At 42.7% G+C, this 21,315-nt stretch overlaps 1 protein-coding gene across 4 annotated transcripts in view; it reads right to left on the reverse strand.

Moving 5' to 3' along the window:
- map3k22 (mitogen-activated protein kinase kinase kinase 22) overlaps positions 1 to 21,315 on the reverse strand; it is a 118,220-nt gene that overhangs the window by 32,525 nt on the left and 64,380 nt on the right. For all 4 annotated transcript variants that reach the window (XM_078215846.1, XM_078215847.1, XM_078215851.1 and 1 more), the window contains exons 7-10: positions 16,661 to 16,772; positions 8,534 to 8,667; positions 7,032 to 7,105; positions 5,159 to 5,220 (exon numbers count right to left, since the gene is read on the reverse strand). In XM_078215846.1, coding sequence (XP_078071972.1) covers positions 5,159 to 5,220; positions 7,032 to 7,105; positions 8,534 to 8,667; positions 16,661 to 16,772 — 382 coding nt within the window. The remainder of the gene's footprint in view (positions 1 to 5,158; positions 5,221 to 7,031; positions 7,106 to 8,533; positions 8,668 to 16,660; positions 16,773 to 21,315) is intronic.

The following is a 21,315-nucleotide window of genomic DNA, read 5'->3' on the forward strand; positions in this document are numbered from 1 at the left end:
GCACTCATAATGGCGGCCATCATCTCAATGCCAACAGCATCACTGAAGTATAGGCCCACTCACCAGCGAAACCACCACTGTGGACTAAGCCCCATCCTGGCCATCTCGACTAGCTGAGGAAAGCATTGTTTGGAAGCAGAGTCTAATGCATGTCTTTTTGAGAGGAGAGTTTGGAAAGCACTTGGGAAGAAGCCAGAGTACAGTAAGGGCAGTTGGTTCACAGTGTAATAATCATCTGGGCAGACTTGAGGAAATATCCACAGATGTTAGAATAGGTGGCATCTGCCACTTGGTTTCAGAGTGGGGTACATCTGAACAAAGTTGGCCAATTGGTTTACAGGGTCTGTGTATTTACTGAGAACACTATAGCATGAAATATATTTTGTAACCTGAGTTTTCCTTAAGATCTGCATACATTTGTGAAGATAAGTGGAAGTAAAGAAGTATTATATTATGGTCACGTTTAGTAATTTTTTTTCTGTTGTTAAAAGCTAGTTGGCAGTCCTGTGATTCTGTTTTCGTCCACGTTTTGATCCACATTTTCGAAAACAAGTAAACGTTACGGTCTTTTGAGCCACAGTTGCATTCTGGGACTTTCCCGTTCAGTAGTAACTTTACTGGGATTGTAACACAAAGTACATGAAACCAAAACAAACTGCCTGTACTTTATTTATTTTTTACGGGATGTGGGTATCGCTGGCTAGGCCTATATTTATTGTCCATCCCTAACTGTCCTCCATTTCAGAGGGCATTTGAGAGTCAACCACATTGCTGTGGGTCTGGAATCACATGTAGGCCAGACCAGGTAAGGACGGCAGATTTGTGACATAATGGATAGCGTTTTGGACTTCTAGTCAGTGTCTGCTGAGACAGTGAAAGGTTGTGGGTTTGAATCCCACCAGAGTTAGCTTTAGGGCGGCATGGTGGCACAGTAGTTAGTACTGCTTCCTCACAGTGCCAGGAACCAGGGTTCTACTCCCGGCTTGGGTCACTGTCTGTGCAGAGTCTGCACGTTCTCCCCATGTCTGCTTGGGTTTCCTCTGAGTGCTCCAGTTTCCTCCCACAGTCCGAAAGACATGCTGGTTAGGTGCATTGGCCATGCTAAAATTTTCCCTCAGTGTACCCAAACAGGCACCGGAGTGTGGCAACTGGGGGATTTTCACAGTAACTTCATAGCATTGTTAAGCTAAGCCTACTTGTGACACTAATAAATAAACTTTACAGATTTCATTCCTTAAAGAACATTAATGAACCAGCTGGGTTTTGTACAACAATTGACAATAGTTTCTTGGTCATCATTAGACTTTTAATTCCAGATCTTTATTGAATTCAAATTTCGCCATCTGCCATGGTGGGATTCAAACCCAGGTCCCCAAAACATTATCCTGGGTCTCAGGTTCACTAGTCCAGTGATAATTCCACTATGCTACTGCCTCTCCTCATATCAAGGGGAGGCAGTATATATGTAGGATATATTTTGAAAAGCTTGAGGAACTGATGTGGAAACACAATGCAGTACAGGCAATAGATAGATCACACATCTACATTGGGGGTTTGGGTAACATAATGATTTGAGTTATTATTGTCACATGTATTAGTATACAGTGAAAAGTATTGTTTCTTGAGCGTCATACTGACAAAGCATACTGTACATAGAGAAGGAAAGGAGAGAGTACAGAATGTAGTGTTACAGTCATAGCCAGGGTGTAGAGAAAGATCAACTTAATGCGAGGTAGGTCCATTCAAAAGTCTGATGTTCTTCAGTCGGTTGGTATGTGATCTCACATTTTTGTATCTTTTTCCCCACGGAAGAACGTGGAAGAGCGTATGTCCTGAGTGTGTGGGGTCCTTGATTGTGTTGGCTGCTTTTCTGAGGCAGCAGGAAGTATAGACAATGTCAATGGATGGGAGGCTGGTATGCGTGATGGATTGGGCTTCATTCATGACCCTTTGTAGTTTATTGCGGTCTTGGACAGAGCAGGAGCCATACCAAGCTGTAATACACCCAGAAAGAATGCTTTCTATGGTGCATCTGTAAAGGTCGGCGAGAGTTGTAGCGGACATGCCAAATTTCCTTTGTCTCCTGAGAAAGTAGAAGCATCGGTGGGCTTTCCTAACTATAGCGTCGGCATGGAGGGACCAGGACAGGTTGTTGGTGATCTGGACACCTAAAAATTAGAAGCCCTCGATCATTTCTGCTTCGTCCCCATTGATGCAGACAGGGGCATGCCCTCCGCTATGCTTCCTGAAGTCGATGACTATCCCCTTCGTTTTGTTGACAGTTAATGGCCCATGAAATTATCATCACAACAATACACAATAAAGCAACACACCCATGAAGTAAGGAACAAGTTTTTAAATAGTTAGTTTTGGCATTTACGTTTTTCAGACATACTTATTAATGAGCGATTTTATGTTCATTGCTAAAATGTGGTTTGCTAGGATAATCGTATGATCTGAATTGAAAACAGAAACGAATATTTGGTCTGTGTACATAAAGGGCAAGATGCATCAGTTCACATTAGTAGAATTTGGAACCAACATTAAGATTTACTGGTTACCTCACCAGTTTGATTTCAAACTGAGCAGCTGCTCTGGAACTGGCCAAACCTCATTGCAATGGAATGCACTATTACCAGGTGCTTCAAGACAACTAACTCAAGAGCATGAGGGTAAATGCTCTCATTTGCCTGTCTCTGGCATTATTTTCCACTAATGTTATTTACAATTAATTTATACCAGGTTAAAATCAAATTTTACGCAATGTACTTCTGTTGGTATATGTTTCAGCCAAGCTGGCTGACGTAATGGAAGGGAATAAAAATGACTATTCCCTGTAGTCTAGTTTTATTTCCTCAATTCAAGGTTAATTGTCTGAAAATAAAATTGGTCAGCAATGAGTGTGCAAAAAGTCATGTTTCATTCTACTCCTGCTCAGGTTATGTTGCCAGCTGCTTAGAGTCTTGGGCTATTTTGCATTTTGAATACGCTAGTTAATTATAAGTGGTTATTCTGATTTATTTGTGTCAGATAAAATTGAGCACTTACCCTCCTGCCAATCTGATTTGCACGCATGAAAACTTATACTGACTCAGTTATGGACACTAATTTACTAATTCTTGGGCTGCGTTCTCCTTAGTATAAGGAGTTACAAAACACAATGCTTTTCCTGTGAAGCAATTATTTAATCTGAATTCGATCTGTCGAAATGCTTATCCCACTTTCTCCATCCCCAGCCAGTGTGGTGTCCCACCACTGAGATACAGTTCCCCAGACATTAGAATCTTTCTAATACCTTGCCCACTTTACTCCTCATGTCTAAGTCTGGATGGTCAGTGTCAGTGGGTTATTTGACTATCAACAGGAGGGGGTCATCACAGCTGTTCCTGTTTTCACCAGATATTCCCACATTAAGACTGGTACTTTGGTGCGTGCATGCACTGTTTTGACGCAAACACAATAGGAAGTTTGAGATTTAATCCCTAATCCGTGCTGTTAATTGGTATCAATTGGTATGTCTGTTGGGTCAGTCTCGGTGGCACATTTTTCTCAGTTTAGGAAAGGTTAAGAAAGCACAGGGTTCCTGCTCTTGATGACAATCCAATAACCACATTTTCAGATATGGACATCAAGTGAGGTTTTAACTGGGTTTGAGATTAACCACAGTTAACCAATATGTCAAAAGTCATATTTCACCCTTGCCTCTGCCAGTTCCACCCTCCTACCATAGAAAACGGTAGCATAAAAAAAAAATAATGTAATGGGCTAGTAATCCAGAGGCCTGGGCTAATGCTCTGGAGACATCAGATCAAGTCGCAACATTAAATTTAATTAAATAAATTTGCTTAAAATCTAATATCAGTAATTAGACCATTTAAAAAACCCAGATTGATTAAAAAAAACCTATCTGATTCACTAACATTTTTTTAGGGAAAGCAATCTGTTATCCTCTTCCGGTCTGACCTTCATGTAACTGTATAAACTACTTCAATGTGGTTTTAACTCTCAGCTGCATTCTCAAATGGCCTTACAAATCACTCAGCACGATTAACTGCCATAGGAAGATCGAAGAAGAATAAAACCCACTGGACATCAGCTATGACAATGGCACACCCAGATCAACCCTGCAAATTCCTAACCATCACCTCCTCTTTCTTGAGCTGCAGATTTTCAAGGCAAGCTGTCCATCACACATTCTTGAAGACAGTTAGATTTGGGCAAGAAATATTAGACCCCCAGTGCTCACATCCCATTAATGAATTACAATAAAACTGAATGCTAATAGTCTTCGATTCATATTTGTTATCCAGTGCTAATACTTCCATTCTTCCTCTTGTCGTGTCTTAGTTGAGACTCACCATTGTTTTTCAAGATGCTGCCAGTCATTACAGTCTCACCATGAAATAAAAAATATTGTACATGGGCCACCACCGTTACTTCTGGCAAATTACTTTCTACCTCTACCACATTCTCTTCATTTTCTTTACTCTGATAATCTAAATTATGAATGTTCTTTAGTCTATTTGATTCCTCATAGAAAGCATCCTTTCTTCAAACTTTCTTTGTAATTTCTTGGGCAACCTCAAGAAACTACAAAGGGTCATGAACAAAGCCCAGTCCATCACGCAAACCAGCCTCCCATCCATTGGCAGTGTCTATACTTCCCACCACCTCGGAAAAGCAGCCAACATAATCAAGGACCCCACACACTCTGGGCATACTTTCTTCCATCTTCTTACGTCAAGAAAATGGTACAAAAGTCTAAAGTCACGAACACACCGACTCTAGAACAGCTTCTTCCCTGCTGCCATCAGACTTTTGAATGGACCTACCTTATTTAACTTTCTCTACACCTAGCTATAACTGTAACACTATATTCTACATCCTCTCCTTTCCTTCTCTATGAACAGTATGCTTTGTCTGTATAGTGCAAGAAACAATACTTTTCACTGTAGACCAATACATGTGACCATAATAAATCAAATTTAAAAAATCTTCTTTCCCACCTGCATAGCATCCAACTGTCTCGTGAATGACTTCAGAATTTTCATTATCCTCACCCTTTCCTACGATAAGGTATTGACTGCCTATTTTCAAATATCCATCCTGGTTTTTAGAAACGCACAGAATTGACAGGTGTTCTACATGAAATTCTTACCTTTAAAGTTGAAGCATTCCTCAAGGTAGCTCTTCGCAACTCCAGGCTGGGTGAAAGATGGGCTGTGAAATTTGAAATTTGAAAATAAAACATGTAAAGACACCGAAGAAGTTAGAAATCAGAAGATGGCATTTCAAATCTTTAAGTATTACTGTATATTGATTTTTTAAAATGAAATATTAATGTTTTTGAACCTTTAGTAAGAATTCATAATTCATCTGGGCACTATGTAGTGACATCAAAAGTGGATTCGCAACTGCATTTAAATGTATTGCAAAGGATTTGCTCAAAAACATATTTACTATCTCACTATACACAGCAACCAGGTATTTATCTGCCTGTTTATTATTTCAGAGTTTTGCAGCACAAGATTAGGAAATGGAGGGGGAGGAAACTTTAAAAAGGTCAAGGGAGAGAGTGAAAGAGAAAAAAATTTCAAACAGGCTTTCCGCTGTTTATTCCCATCCAGTGAACCCTACTGGAAAGTCATATGGGGATAAATTTGGACTCAGCTGTGATCCCACCCCCACACACACACGCCCCCAATCGATGCTCATTGCTTTGGCTCCCGCTTGAGGAAGGCCCTTTGGTGGTGGCTACCAGTTCCAATGGAATTGTAGCATGTCGTGAATCAATGTCTCCTGGTGGGTGGGATAGGCTTATAAGTTTTTTTAAAGTTTATTTATTATTAGTCATGTGTAGGCTTACATTAACACTGCAATGAAGTTACTGTGAAAATCCCCTAGTCGCCACACTCCGGCGCCTGTTCGGGTACACAGGGAGAATTTAGCACGGCCAATGCACCTAACCAGCACGTCTTTCAATGACTGTGAGAGGAAACGGGAGCACCCGGAGGAAACCCACGCAGACATGGGGAGCACATGCAAATTCCACACAGACAGTGACCCAAGCCGGGAATCGAAAGCGGTTCCCTGGCACTATGGGTGTTATCTTCTTTATTCAACATTAAGAATAGCTCTACCTTTCTTCAACTACCCAGCCTTTCTGAATCCAACAATAATTCAAGACAAGTTGAGGAATAGAGAACACTCAGTAATAAGTTAGAGTCACCTCGAAGCAGCCCTGAGGATGACACGCTATGAAACTTTCTATTTCACTCTAATGGAAGGTATTTGGTCTCCACTTGGCAATTATCTCTCATCATGGCTGTGATTGGAAAATCTTTATCACAGATAAACAACCATTACTCCTCTAGGACTGTACATTTCTCCAATTTTGTTTCTATCAGCCCAAAGATGTGCAGATTAAGTGAATTGGCCATGCTAAGTTGCCCCTTAGTGTCCCAAGAGATGTAGATTAGATGGATTAGCTACAGTAAATGTGTGGGGTTACAGGAATAGAGCATGAGAGAGGACATGGGTAAGGTACTCTGTCAGATAGTCTTTGTAGATGGGCCGAATAGCCTCTTCTGCACTGTCGGGATTCAATGAAATATTCACCCTAGATAACCTTTCTTTGAAGTAAAGCAGTCATTCAAGCAACAATGCTTTGGATTCCAAATCTTGACTGCCAGCCCCATCAAAAGGTTTTGCCACTTGGCTGCAGGACATTGCACGAAGAAATACACTGCCGTAGACGTTTTCTTCTCAGGAAGGGGAGTTTTATTTTTCTATACAAGAAAAGATAAAAGGCCAAAGCCTTTGGTACAGAACAATGCAAGATTGAATGAGATGTGTTGGAGAGGAGATAATATAAATCAAGTTAGTATTCAGGTAGAATCGAACTCGAGTTTCAAAATGTTCTACAGTGTTGAACATGTTATGAGGGACAGCCTGCCTGAGTATTTGAACTAATATGAACAATACAAACAATAGTGACGCTCGATTTGTTTTCCATGGTTGCAGGTACCTACCTGTCTATTGATCTGTCCAGTGACTGACAGCTTCCAGACAGCGATGCTTCAGCACTGCTGAACGGATCCAACAACTGTGGTGAGAAGAATAGTAAACTTTGAAAATAAAAGCCAGCTTTGTGAAATTGCAGTCAGGAGAACTACAGATTTAAAAATATCTGTGTCCACACTATAAATACAGGTGGGAATAAATGTTTTTAAAAATTCAACTGAAAATCTGTGTGACTTTCAACCTTGCAGCTGTGCAAATCTATAAATTATTTTTCAATATGTTAGTACCAGTGCCAATGCAATGGTTACATTTTTACCTTGCTTGAGCTGTATTTTCCCAAAGGTGTTTCTGTAAACAGTGGAACTATAGCAACGTAACCCAGCTAACAAAAACGTCTTCATTTGTGTGGAAGACATTATCTCTCTTGTCATGCTCTTTAGAGACATGCATGCACAAGCTACAGAGGACTTACGGTACAGTGCATCCTTGCCTCTGAGTCAGAGGTTCTGGGTTCGAATCTCACCCCAGGAATTGATGGCCAAGGGAGGTGCATTCATAACGCAGGCAAACACTTTGATCATCAACGTGAAAATTCTTCCAACACAAGCCAATGGCAGGTGGTAAAAGTGAGAGAGATTCTTGGTCAGCCATGTGCTGAAAGAAGGTTGCAGCCTCTACCATCACTATCCATAGTTTCAGACTACAATATGCATACAAAGCACATATTGTCACAGCACCTGGGTAGAATTCAGCATGGTGGTAATGTCACTTGACTAGTAATCCAGAGATCCAAGCTAAATCTCTGGGGACACAGGTTCCAATCCCAGCATGTCAGCTGGTGGAATTTGCAGTAAATAAAATCTGGAATTGAAAACTAGTCTCAGTGGTTGTGACCATGGCAGCTAAGGTCGATTGTTGTAAAAACCTATCCAGTTCTTTAGTGTCCTGAGGCCATCTTTACCTGGTCTAATCTACATCCTTCTCAGACCCACAACAATGTGGTTAACTTGTAACTCGTAATCTGAAATGGTCTAGCAAGCCATCTAGTTCAAGGGCAATTAAGAATGGGCAACAAATTACCTTTTAAGTGATGAGACCCATAAAGAATAAATGGGAAGAAAAAAGTTGGACTCCCGAGTAATCTATTACACATGACCACCACACAAACTACTCTGGCAAATAAAGGGAACAGTTTTATTTCAATCCACCTGCAATGATGGTTGTAGTGTAGAGCCCTTTCTAATGGGGAGATGGAAATAAGGTTACATCATCACCCAAAGTCGAAATTTCTTCAAAATCCCTTCCTCAGAGACTCACACACTAACTTATGTTTGTTCTTGACCATGCTGGCTGATCTTTGTGTACTTCCAGCATTTACTACTTCAAGTCAAGGGTATATAAGGAATGCAATTATTCTACTGCATCAAGAAAAGTACTTACACCAGATATAAACATATATCTCTGGTATTTGCATGTAATGCTGTGATTTGTGAGGTAGAATGACCCTTACATTTTGTTCCAAAGTCTCTGGGATGAATTCTCCTTCACTGTGGATGCTGGCGTAAGATCCTTGACGCGCAAACTGCTGCTGCCCATCAGGAACGCTCCCAGGTGGAGGTGAGCTACGACCAGTGTGCAAGGAGCCTGTGGCAAATCAAACAAATGAAAAAGTAAAGGAGTTTATTTGTTTTGATGAAAAACTTTCACAACAAACAAAACAAAAGGAAGTCATTTACAAGATCTCCTCAGTGATACATATGTTCCTTACCCGCCTAAATGTAGGGCCTGAATCAAGTTTGCTGTGTAGCACACTTACAGCAGAAATATAATGGGAAGTAAAGGACTAAATTACGATGACTGCCTTCATAAATGTGGCTTATAGTTCACTGAGTATAAAAGATTTAGGGGTGACCTAGTTGAGCTGTTTAAACTGCTAAGAGGATTCAAGAGCGTTGATAAGGAAATCTATTTTCTCTAGTATGGGAAACCAGGACAAGTTTGTATAAACTTAGGTCAGGGGCAGACCATTCAGGAGTTACATCAGGGGGCACTGCCTCAAACAAAAGGCACTAGACATTTGACACATTCTTCCTCAAAAGGCTTTGGATTTTTAAAAATAATTTTATGGAATGTGTACTTCATTGGCTAGGCCAGCATTTATTGCTCATCCCTAATTGCCCTTGAGAAGGTGGCGGTGGTAAATTGCCTTAAAACCATAAAATCCCTACAGTGCAAAAGGAGGCCATTCAGCCCATCAAGTCTGCACTGATCATCTTACCCAGGCCCACCCACACCCCCACTCTATCCCCAGAACCCCGCGCATTTACCATGGCTAATCCACCTAACCTACACATTTTGGACACAACGAAGCAATTTAGCATGGTCAATCCACCTAACCTGCATATCTTTGGCCTTCTTGAACCACTCGAGTCCCTGTGGTTTAGATACATCCACAGTGCCATTTGGGAGAGAGTTCCAGGATTTTGACTCAGTGATAGTGAAGGAATAAATTTCCAGGTCAGGGTGTTCCGTGGCTCGGAGGGGAACTTCCAAATAGTCATGTTCCCTTGTGTCAGCTGGCCTTGTCCTTCTGGATGGTAGCAGTCATGAGTTTGAAAGGTGTTAAGGAGTCTTGGTGAGTTCCTGCAGTGCACCTTGTAGATGGTACACACTGCTCTATTGGTGCTGGAGGAAGTGAATTTTTGTTGATGGATTGTGGATGGTTGTGGATGCCAGTCAAGCAGCCTGCTTTGACTGGATACTGGGGCAATTAAAACTTTCAAGGCTGAAATTAATAGATTTTTGCTATGTAAGGGCATAAAGAGATTGGAATACAGATGGGCAAATAGTGTTGAGGTACAGATGAGCCTTGAGCTAAGTAAATAGAAGAACAGGCTAAGAGTGGTAAGAGGACAAATCTAGCCTACTCTTGTTCTTCTGGACTGATGTGTACTTACAAAGAACAAAGAACAGTACAGCACAGGAAACAGGCCCTTCGGTCCTCCAAGCCTGTGCCGCTCATTGGTCCAACTAGACCAATCGTTTGTATCCCTCCATTCCCAGACTGCTCATGTGACTATCCAGGTAAGTCTTAAACGATACCAGCGTGCCACCCTACTTGGCAGCGCATTCCAGGCCCCCACCACTCTCTGTGTAAAAAACGTCCCTCTGATATCTGAGTTTTACCTCGCCCCTCTCACCTTGAGCCCGTGACCCCTCGTGATCGTCACCTCCGACCTGGGAAAAAGCTTCCCACTGTTCACCCTATCTGTACCCTTCATAATTTTGTACACCTCTATTAGGTCTCCCCTCATTCTCCGTCTTTCCAGGGAGAACAAGCCCAGTTTACCCAATCTCTCCTCATAGCTAAGACCCTCCAAACCAGGCAACATCCTGGTAAACCTTCTCTGCACTCTCTCTAAAGCCTCCACGTCCTTCTGGTAATGCGGCGACCAGAACTGGACGCAGTACTCCAAATGTGGCCTAACCAGCGTTCTATACAGCTGCAATATCAGACTCCAGCTTTTATACTATATACCCCGTCCTATAAAGGCAAGCATACCATATGCCTTCTTCACCACCTTCTCCACCTGTGCTGCCACCTTCAAGGATTTGTGGACTTGCACACCGAGGCCCCTCTGTCTTTCTATACTCTTGATGGCTCTGCCATTTATTGTATAACTCCCCCCTACATTATTTCTTCCAAAATGCATCACTTCGCATTTATCCAGATTAAATTCCATCTGCCATTTCTCCGCCCAATTTTCCAGCCTATCTATATCCTGCTGTATTGTCCGACAATGTTCATCGCTATCCGCAAGTCCAGCCTTGGCTTTGCTGTGCAAGGGGCTCAGGCTGAAGTTAAGCTAATTGATGCTGCCTATGCTGTCTGAAACAGTGCATGAAGTGGCCACCAGAACTAATTAGAAACACTCGGAGATAGCCTCCACAAGACTTTTTGCTGATCTATAACAGGGACCATGGACAGCCATCTTTTCTAGTCACAGGTGAGCAAAAAATCTTGTGGAAAGCTAATGATAAAGTTGCATTGATTGCCCTGACAAAAAAATGTAACAAGTTACTATGTGCATGTGCTTATTCGTCCATCAATATATGGTGCTGTATAATCAGGCAATGTGACATAAAACAGATTTGAATTATAAAGGGTAAGATTGGGACAGACAATAAAAATAACTTCCATTTTTACGACAACCTCAATATAGAAAAAAAATTTACAAGGCACTTCACTGAGTTGGAAGGAAAGCAGAAGGGTAACCAAAAACTTGGTCAAAGATGCAGGTTTAATATGGGTTGTAATGCAGGGGATAGCGATGTAGCAGTTTATGGACTTTGAGAGAGAACTCCAGAGTGTAGGATCTAACCATCTCAAGATACATCAGCTAATAGACGGTAAAATGGAGGAAGCATGTCCAAGAGTTCAAAGAAGTGAATAGGGAGAAAGTGAATAGGGATCAGTGACTAGTGGTGTGCCTCAGGGATCAGTGTTGGGACCGCAATTGTTTACAATTTACATAGATGATTTGGAGTTGGGGACCAAATGTAGTGTGTCAAAATTCGCAGATGACGGAGCAAAGTGGAAGAGCAAAGTGTGCAGAGGACGCTGAAAGTCTGCAAAGGGATATGGATAATCTAAGTGAGTGGGTGAGGGTCTGACAGATGGAGTACAACGTTGGTAAATGTAAGTTCATCCATTTTGGTAGGAATAACAGCAAAATGGACTATTATTTAAATGGTAAAAAATTGCAGCATGCTGCTGTGCAGAGGGACCTGGGTGTCTTTGTGCAGGAATCTCAAGGAGTTGGTTTGCAGGTGCAGCAGGTAATTAAGAAGGCAAATGGAATTTTGTCCTTCATTGCGAGAGGGATGGAGTTTAAAAACAGCGAGGTTATGTTGCAGCTGTATAAGGTGCTGCTGAGGCCACACCTGGAGTACTGTGTACAGTTTTGGTCTCCTTACTTGAGAAAGTAAGCACTGGAGGGGGTACAGAGGAGATTCACTAGGTTGATTCCGGATTCTAGGTTGGCTTATGAGGAGAGACTGAGTAGACTGGGGCTATACTCATTGGAATTCAGAAGAATGAGGGGCGATCTTATAGAAACATATAAGATTATGAAGGTAATAGATAAGGTAGAAGCAGGGAAGTTGTTTCCACTGGCAGGTGAAACTAGAACTAGGGGGCATGGCCTCAAAATAAGGGGGAGCAGATTTAGGACTGAGTTGAGGAGGAATTTCTTCACACAAAGGGTTTTGAATCTGTGGAATTCCCTGCCCTGTGAAGCAGTTGAGGCTACCTCATTGAATGTTTTTAAGGCAAGGATAGATAAAGAATTAAGAGCTATGGTGAGTGGGCGGGTAAGTGAAGCTGAGTCCATGAAAAGTTCAGCCATGATCTTATTCAATGGCGGAGCAGACTCGAGGGGCCGGATGGCCTACTCCTGCTCCTAGTTCTTATGTTCTTTTGTTAAATTATTTTTCAATGTACTCCACACCCAGAATTAATCAGTAATTTTAATGGACTTTTATTTTAAATAGAAATGTTAAAGAAAATAATCCTTAGACAGAAACATGTATTCTCTTCCTGTGAGTAGATGTACCATTTTCTGATATGAAGTGTTGATATGAAAATACTGTTGCAAGTCTGTGGGATCAGAAGAGTCAATGTTAGCTTATCAGTAACAGGCCTTCCTGGGAGACCCCAGCCTGATTTTTAAAATACTAAGAGAAATCAAGTAGCATATCACTTGCTTCCAGTCCTCCCCACCCATGCTATTAGGAAGTCCAGGGAGGAGAGACTGCACAACAGGATGCTCCCTCCTTCTGAGGAGGTATTAAACAGAAGTGACATTTGCTCTCTCAGGTGCAAGTGAAAGGTCCCATGGCACTATTTCGAAGAAGAGCAGGGGCCTTTTCCCTGGCTAATATCTATCACTCAGCAAGCATCTTAAAAACAGAATATCTGGGCATTTACCCCATTGTTGTTTTTGGAACCTTGCTGTCTACAAATTGGCTACGACTCTTGCTACACTATAACAGGGGCTACACTTCAAAAGCATTCTGAGGTTTTGAGATATCCTGAGATGCTACAAGTCTTTTTTGTTTCTTTTCAAAAAGAAAGCAGGCCACTCTACAGCTGAAACATAGCAGATAATATTCAGAAAGGTTTGTTTTAAGTGCTTTCCTGCCCAAAAATAGAATTAGTAAAGTGATTTTTTGTGAAGAGTTAAACCATGCACTCAGTGACATTTCAATGTCAGGACTGCTATCAGACCGACTTGTTGTCCACATGTCTTTGTGGGAACCAGGGGAGGAAGTCAGGCTAAGCTGCCAATATTGCAGGAAGCACGCGATTAACAAAAACGAACTGGAGTCAGTCTTCTGATAACACAAACGGAGTCTTTGGCTCAAATGTCAATCTTTGAGGCTAAATCTGTTCATTTAAAATCAACTCTAGCGCAAGATAAGCTCCAAACAAAATAGTACATTTCAGAGCTCCACCACCTCGGTAAGTAGACTGGCCCCAAATTTACTCATACTGGAAGGTTCCAGATTGGGGTTGCTAACCCTGAAAGCTTGGCCTGGAGTCTCCAGGAATTGAAGTTCAATCTCCAGGAGACTGCGATGTGCAACTCTGGAGAAAAATCATTAGGACATTGAAAAAGATTGTTTTTGTCAGTTTCTTCCAACATTTCTTTTTACCAAATATCAAAATATTGAAAATGATGGGGTGGGGGGTCGGGGGGGGTGGTGGGTAGTGGGCAGGCTGTTTGACAAACAAGCATCATCCAATTGGGTAATGAATTTTTTTTTGCTTTCCAATTTGTGTAGGAAGGCAGTGAGTCACAAGGATGGGCGTGTTGGCCAACTGATCACCGGGGTGTGGGGGCAATGGTGTGATGAAACCTCGAGGAATACATTTAATCACAGTGGGTATTCCTATGCCAGAGGAACCACCTGGAAACTTTCCCTGCACCCAACTAAATCAGGTCCAGTCCCACACAAAGTTGGTAGTGGTCTTGATTAATGTTTCTGAGGCCCTCTCACACAAGACCACTGCTGTGAAAAGATTAGAGCCAAGGTTGAAGACTAGTCACGCTGAGTCCCTGCATCCACAGCCTTACTGAGTTTCCAAGATGTGGAGATGCAGGCGTTGGACTCGGGTGGGCACAGTAAGACGTCTCACAAAACCAGGTTAAAGTCCAACAGATTTATTTGGAATCACGAGCTTTCGAAGCGCTACTCCTTCATCAGGTGAGTGGCCACTCACCTGATGAAGGAGCAGCGCTCCTAAAGCTCTTGATTCCAAATAAACCTGTTGGACTTTAGCCTGGTGTTGTGAGACTTCTTACTGAGTTTCAGCATCACATTTGAAGATCAAGTGGGATAAAGTGCATCAGTTGCCAGAAAGGTGCAAGTGGGCCCCATTAGATGACAAAAGGTTTATTTATTCATCACAAGAAAGCTTACATTAACACCCGCAATGAGGTTACTGTGAAAATCCTCTCGCCACCACACTCTGATGCCTGTTTGGGTACACTGAGGGAGAATTTTGCATGGCCAATGCACCTAACCAGCACATCTTTGGACTGCGGGAGGAAACTGGAGCACCTGGAGGAAACCCATGCAGACATGGAGAGAACGTGCAAATTCCTCATAGACAGTGACCCAGGCTGGGAATCGAACCCAGGTCCCTGATGCTGTGAAGCAGCAGTGCTAACCACTGTGCCACCGTGCCATCCCAGGAGAAAGGTGGAGGGTGAGGCCAGGAACAAAGGTGGAGGGTGAATCCCCAGAGATAGATGAGTGTTTTTTTAATAATTATTGGGATAAGCACACTCTATTTCTCTGCAAATTTCAGTGAGTCTGGCAAGCTTTTCAAAGAGTCGTGGTTCATGGCACCTCAGAGGTCTTCTTCATTCCACCCATTCCAAGGTACGCCCCACACCCCACCTCTTATGGTCCTTCATGCCCCCCTTGCCAAGCTGACATGTAACTGGGGTTACGAAAGCGATAAAAAACATAATTGAGAAATCATTGGCCTTCCCCACAGTAACAATAACTGGCATCTATATAACACCTTCATCCAAAGAGCCTTACTTATTAATACCAATGGTGTCAAACTGTAGTTTGAAAATAGGCCCAAGAGTAGATTGCCTACCTATACTCGAATTCAAGGAAAAACTGGACAAAGACAGGACAGTGGGGACCTTAAATCCTTAAAAATAATGATTCCTTGCTGGAGTAATGTTTCATGGAGACCAATCATATTCCTGTAAGTGGCCATTATTAATGAGGAAGGAGGCAATTCCACCACAAAGTAGTGAGGAGGAAATCAAAGTACATCACAATCCTGTCCACAGAATCCCACTTGATTTTCTACACCCTAACCCAAGGGTACTCTGACCTATTGGGCTGAATAATATGGGGTGGGGAGGAGGCGGCAGAGGGGGAACAGCACGCCTCCACAGAAACCACATCAGTGTGGAGCTAACAGACTGCACACCAAGCAGCCCCGCAACAATAAAGTACAGAGGAGCGCATTGAGCAGGGCTGAGTGGGATTTCCACCCCTCACTGGGGCGGAGGCGCCGCCCTCTGGCATTGTCAGCCAACCTGATTGGCTGGCAGCTCCATCACTCCCAGCAGTACTAGAAAGGCATCAATAGCAGCTGCCAGGGCTGCAGGTGAGGTGCGGAGCCCAAGGCCCAGGAATCCCCAAGCAAATAAGTGTGGGTTCTTGGGCCAGGAGGTTTTGGGAGTGTTAGGAAGATGAGCAATTATAGGGGGGTGGGGGATGTTTAAGAGAGTGCACAAGTGGGAATGAAGTGGGGGGAGGGGGGGTTCAGACTAAGGGAGGCCACCCCACACTCAGCAAAGGGCAGCACCAGAAGAGCAACCTCCATCTTCCTTCCTGCCCTTTAATTATTTAAGGTTAAAAATCAGGCTTCCTGCTCCCTCCCTGCTGCCCATGCCAAACACATTATATGGATTTGAATATGGAGATGAGCTCTAAGGGGGGGGGCAGTGAAGTGGTGGGATCGGAGACCACCCCGTTTTAGTGCCCCTCCCCCCCCACCCCAGGAAACATTTTTTTGGTTATACTTTTCCAATTCAATCAAATCAAGTCCAATTCAGCATCTCAACAAGTTGAGACGTTTCCGATCCAAGCTGACAAGACAGGGTATGCGACCCTTTACCCGGTCTTGGGCCTGATCTACATGAGCCAAGCTGATTGGAGTAGGCAGACGTCTCCGCCCCCAAGGCTTGGTCTCATTTGCATCTTAGCCAAAAGGCCAAGATGCTGCTTTTAAAAATTGCTTCATATGAAAATGAAGTTTAAATGCAACCCAATGGCCATGACCAAGTGCAGCATCACCAGACCACACTTGATCTTAGCCAAAAGGCACCCCAGGAAACACACCTACTGGGAACAAATTCAGCCCATTGTATCTGCCACATTCACTTGAGCTGCAATCTCTACAACATACTTGGAACCACACTTATTCCATTCAGTATAGCTCAGCTATTCATTCGATAACCCCAGAGGGCCACATGGGAATCTAATAATGTTATAGTTATGCTGGGTACTATATATAACAGCGTTGTGACAACTGTCTCACCTGTTGACAGTTTCCGATGTCGTTCATTCCCCTTATACGACGAGCCCAACAAGTCTCCCATGGATTTTGACATTCTAATTTCAGGCAGCTTCTCTGTGGTTTTATAGTTCACCTGTCAGAATCGCATTGACATAAAATAAATCGTAAATTGTTCAGGCAGAAGAATTGATAAACATAAGACAAAGTGCCAGTGCTGAAAATCAGAGTAGACAGAAAATGCTGAGTAAGCCTAAGTTAGGTTAACACATTGGGTGAAGAGCATTCTGATGATCAATTTCTGATCGACTTTCTCTTTCAGATGCTGGGTGTGTCTATTCCGAGACCTTCTGCCTTCCTTTGTAACCAAAGTGTGTAAAACTGATGCCATTGTACATTGCTGTTACATAATTCCACGTTTGCAGATTTCAGGAGCAACACACAATTGTCTATTTGTGCTCAGAGGCACAAGGTTTGCAGCACCGTTTATTTTCGCTAAGTTGTTTACAAAACAACTCACTGAAACATTGGAGTTCCAATTTCCTTTTATTGGCATTTGTTTAACACAGTGTTGCTTATTGTGAGATTAGTGGCAAACAGAATTAAATTAGCAAACCTGAGCTGAATTAACAGTAGAAATACAGTCAATAACAATAACTGGGAAGGAGTACTATGTGATACAGCTAGATTAACAAGAGGAAGACATCAGATACTGGGTGCTGACTGAGAGGAATCTCTCATTTTGGCTGTACAAGGCAACTGTAATGTTGAGTCAGCTCCAGTCAATAACGCAGGGCACTGACTGAACCTAATACTGAATAGTATCAGTACAATTATTAACATAGAGCTCTGGTTAATAATATTTACTTGAATTTACCAGTGCATGAGAGTTGGATTATCATCAATAGATGTACTTCTCAGCATTAATGTAGGCTGCAATTTGAGAGGAACTCTCAAGTTGAGCAGAGCAAGAAAGCAAGTTTATCAACTGAAACATGAAGATTGATAGGTCGAGTAAATATTTCATTGCTTGATTCTTGAAGTTATGAATGATGCATCAGGAGTTTTTGAGGAAGTAACAAGCAAGGTGGATAATGGGGAACAAGTTGATGTGGGGTACTTGGATTTGAAAAAGACATTTGAGAGGGTACCATATCAAAGGTTACTGAACAAGATAAGTGCACATGGTGTATTAGCATGGATAAAGAATTGGTAGCTAGCAGAGAATAGGGGTAAATAGGCCTCTTTCAGGCAAGCTGCAACCTGTGGAGTGTCACAGGGATCAATGCTGGGACCTCAACTATTTACAATCTACATCAATGACTTGGATGTAGAGTCTGGTAACTAAATTTGCCTTTGACACCAAGATAGGTAGGAAAGTAAGTTGTCAAGAGGAGGTAGAAAGTTTACAAATATCCCTTTATATTTATATCTAAGTGAGTGGGCAAAAGATTGGCAGGTGTGGTAAAATGTGCAAAAATATGAACTTGTCCATTTTGACATGAAGAATAGAAGAGTGGTACACCACTTAAGTGGTGAAATATTGCAGAACTGAGGAATCTCAATGTCCTGATACAGGAAGCGCAAAACGTTGGTGTATGGATACAGCAAGTAATTAGGAAGTCAAATGGCATTTTGGTGTTTATTGCAAGGGGATTGGAATATAAAAGTAGAAATTTTTATTGCAGCTGTACAGGGCCTTAATGAGACCACATCTGAAGTACTATGGACAGTTTCTTATTTGAAAAAAGATATAATTGCATTAGAAGCAATATAGAGAAGGTTCACTCATCTCATTCCTGGGTCAAGGGCTTATCTTATGAAGACAGGTTAAACAGGTTGGACCTATATCCATTGGAGTTTAGAAGAATGAGAGGCGTATCAGGCAGAATTTGTCCAAAATTGCACAGGGTGCTGGATCAGGCAAGAAAAGCTGTGTGAAACTCGCCAGCTTCACAGATGCCTTTTCGCTCCTGATTAAATGACACTCTGTGCAATTTCAAAGTGCTGGTGAAGATCACAGAGCCAGCTGCAGCAGGAGAGTCTAAACATGCTGGCAAAACTGGGATTCTGAGATCAGGTGCCATTGTTAAAGGGTGCCCCGATCTCAAAGTTGCATTTAAGACACCTCCCCCCCGTCCCCCACCAAACAGACATTGGGACCCCCTCCCCATCATGCACGGGGCATCATCACCCCTCCCCCCCTCCAAGATTGCTAAAATCAGGGTACCCCATCCAGTGTTTGCAGCTGGGCCCAAAGCCAGTATGTTTATGTTAATTTATTAAAATTTATGAAAATAAGGGTCACTCCCTTTCAGGGCATGAACCTGACCACATCACCGGCTGGGGGCAGGAAAGGTCTCAAACTGAAATCTCGCTGGCGCAAATTCATTTTTGGCGGCTCACAAGATTCAGCGGCCAACATTGGATTTGCACCCGTGATCAATGGGGCCAATAAATCGTGGCCATAAGATCCCGTGGAAACTTGATAAGGAGGATGTTTCCTCTTGTGGCGGAGATGCAGTTTAAGAATAACAGGTCTCCCTTTTAAAACAGAGAAAAAGGAGGATCTTTTTCTCTCAAAGGATTGTTAATATGTAAAATTCTCTACTTTAGACAGCAGTGAATTTATTCAAGACTCAGCTAAATAGATTTTTGATAGAGGAAGACAGAAAATTTGGAGTTGAGGCCACATTCAGATCAGCCACGATTCAATTGAATGGCAGAACCGGCTCAAAGTGCCAAATGGCCTACTTGTGCTCTGAATTCCTACATTCCCATGACTCTTGATTGTCTACAACAGGAGAGTAAGGATTCATGATGTGGCATTCAAAATGTGAATGCGCTAAGTGAAAGCAGGTCTCACATTTCATGCCAGGTGCAAGTTCCAGAGGCAGAATACTTCAGTGCTCCAGCATATTAATTACTTGTACATAAGATTTCCCAGTTGTATATGTGGCTTACAATTACAGTGACTGAGTTAGGAATTGTAGCCTTCACTACATGCTTCACAGTCCAAGAGTCAACCAGCACCCAGAGGCAGAAGGAAGGACAGCAAAGAGGCTGATCCTATGTTGCATTAAGGGTGTTTCAAGTTCAGCTGCAGAAAAAGATGTGTTGCAGTTGAAATTCCAGAGGCATGGAAGATACTTACTCAGGTATAAAAGGTAAACCTAAGGCAACACTATAAATATGGAAAAATAGAAGATCAAGAGGCGAGAGGTTCACGATTGTGAAGCACCAGTTCAAGACAGACAATGGGAAATCTTTCTTGACACACAAGCCTATCAAATGCAGAACAGCACACATGGAGCGGAGACTACACTGGGGAGACATTTAGAGAGAGCATGTAGTTGGGAATTTGATACAGGTGGAAATTCGGTGCAGAAGGGGAAGGAGGTGCTCCAGTCTAGTGCTTTTGTTTCAGCTTGAGTAGTTGGTGAGTTTTCTTCCTTTGTCTCCAAAGTAGATGAGTGCAACTTTCTATTATTTTATCTGTGTAAATTATTAACCAATTGATTAATAAAATAGGGTTAGAGTCTGAAATGCACTGCCTGAGAATGTTGTGAAGGCAGGTTCAATTGAAGCAATCCAAGGGGCGGCATGGTGGCACAATGGTTAGCACTGCTGCCTCACAGCGCCAGGGACCCAGGTTCAATTCCGGCCTTGGGTCACTGTCTGTGTGGAGTTTGCACATTCTCCCCGTGTCTGCGTGGGTTTCCTCCGGGTGCTCCGGTTTCCTCCCACGGTCCAAAGATGTGTGGGTTAGGTTGATTGGCCATGCTAAATTGACCCTAGTGTCAGGGGATTAGCAGGGTAAATATGTGGGATTACGGGGATAGGGCCTGGGTGGGATTGTGGTTGTTGCAGGCTCGATGGGTCAAATGGCCTTCTTCTACACTGTAGGGATTCTATGATTCTAAAGGGAATTAGACTGGTTTTGAAAGGGAAGAATGAGCAGGGATACGGGGAGAAAGTGGGAGAATTGAACTAAGTGAGTTGCTCATTCGGAGTGCGAGTACAAACATGATGAGCCAAATAACCTCCTTCTGCATTGTAACAATTCCATGAAATAAAATAAGGCTGGACAGAAATAGCAGGGTTGGTGGTATGCCAAGACTGCAGCATGTGGGAATCAATGAAATGCTTTGAAATCTTGGACAACCATATATGCAGTAAGTGTCTGCAGCTTAGGCAACTTTGGCTAGGAGCTGCTGAACTGGAGTCTGAGTTGCGGACATTGTGAGGGGGAGAGTTAGTTGGACACTTGTTCCAGGAGGCAATCATACCCCTTAAGTTAGGCAGAACAAGATGTTTGCTACCTGTGGGATGAGGAGAATAACTGAAAGGTGAATGAGGAGACTGGTCATGGCACCATGGCGAAGGATGTCATTCAACTGTGGGAGGGAAGGAAGAGAAATGTGGTTGCGATAGGCAGGGGGATAGATACTTTGCTTTGCAACAGCGACAAGGAACTTTGAAGATTGTGTAGCTTGCCAGGTGCCAGATTAAGGGTATCTTCTCAGGAAGGGAGTGGAAGGATCCAGTTGCTGTGCCCCATATGGAAACCAATTACATAATTAGTACCAGGAATGATGATGTTCTGCTAAGGGAACTTGAGGAGTTAGGGACCAAATGCAGAATATCAAATGTAATCATCTCTGGATTGTTACCTGAGC

Source organism: Mustelus asterias, chromosome 7, assembly GCF_964213995.1.
Source record: "Mustelus asterias chromosome 7, sMusAst1.hap1.1, whole genome shotgun sequence".
NCBI classification, from domain to species: Eukaryota; Metazoa; Chordata; class Chondrichthyes; order Carcharhiniformes; family Triakidae; genus Mustelus; species Mustelus asterias.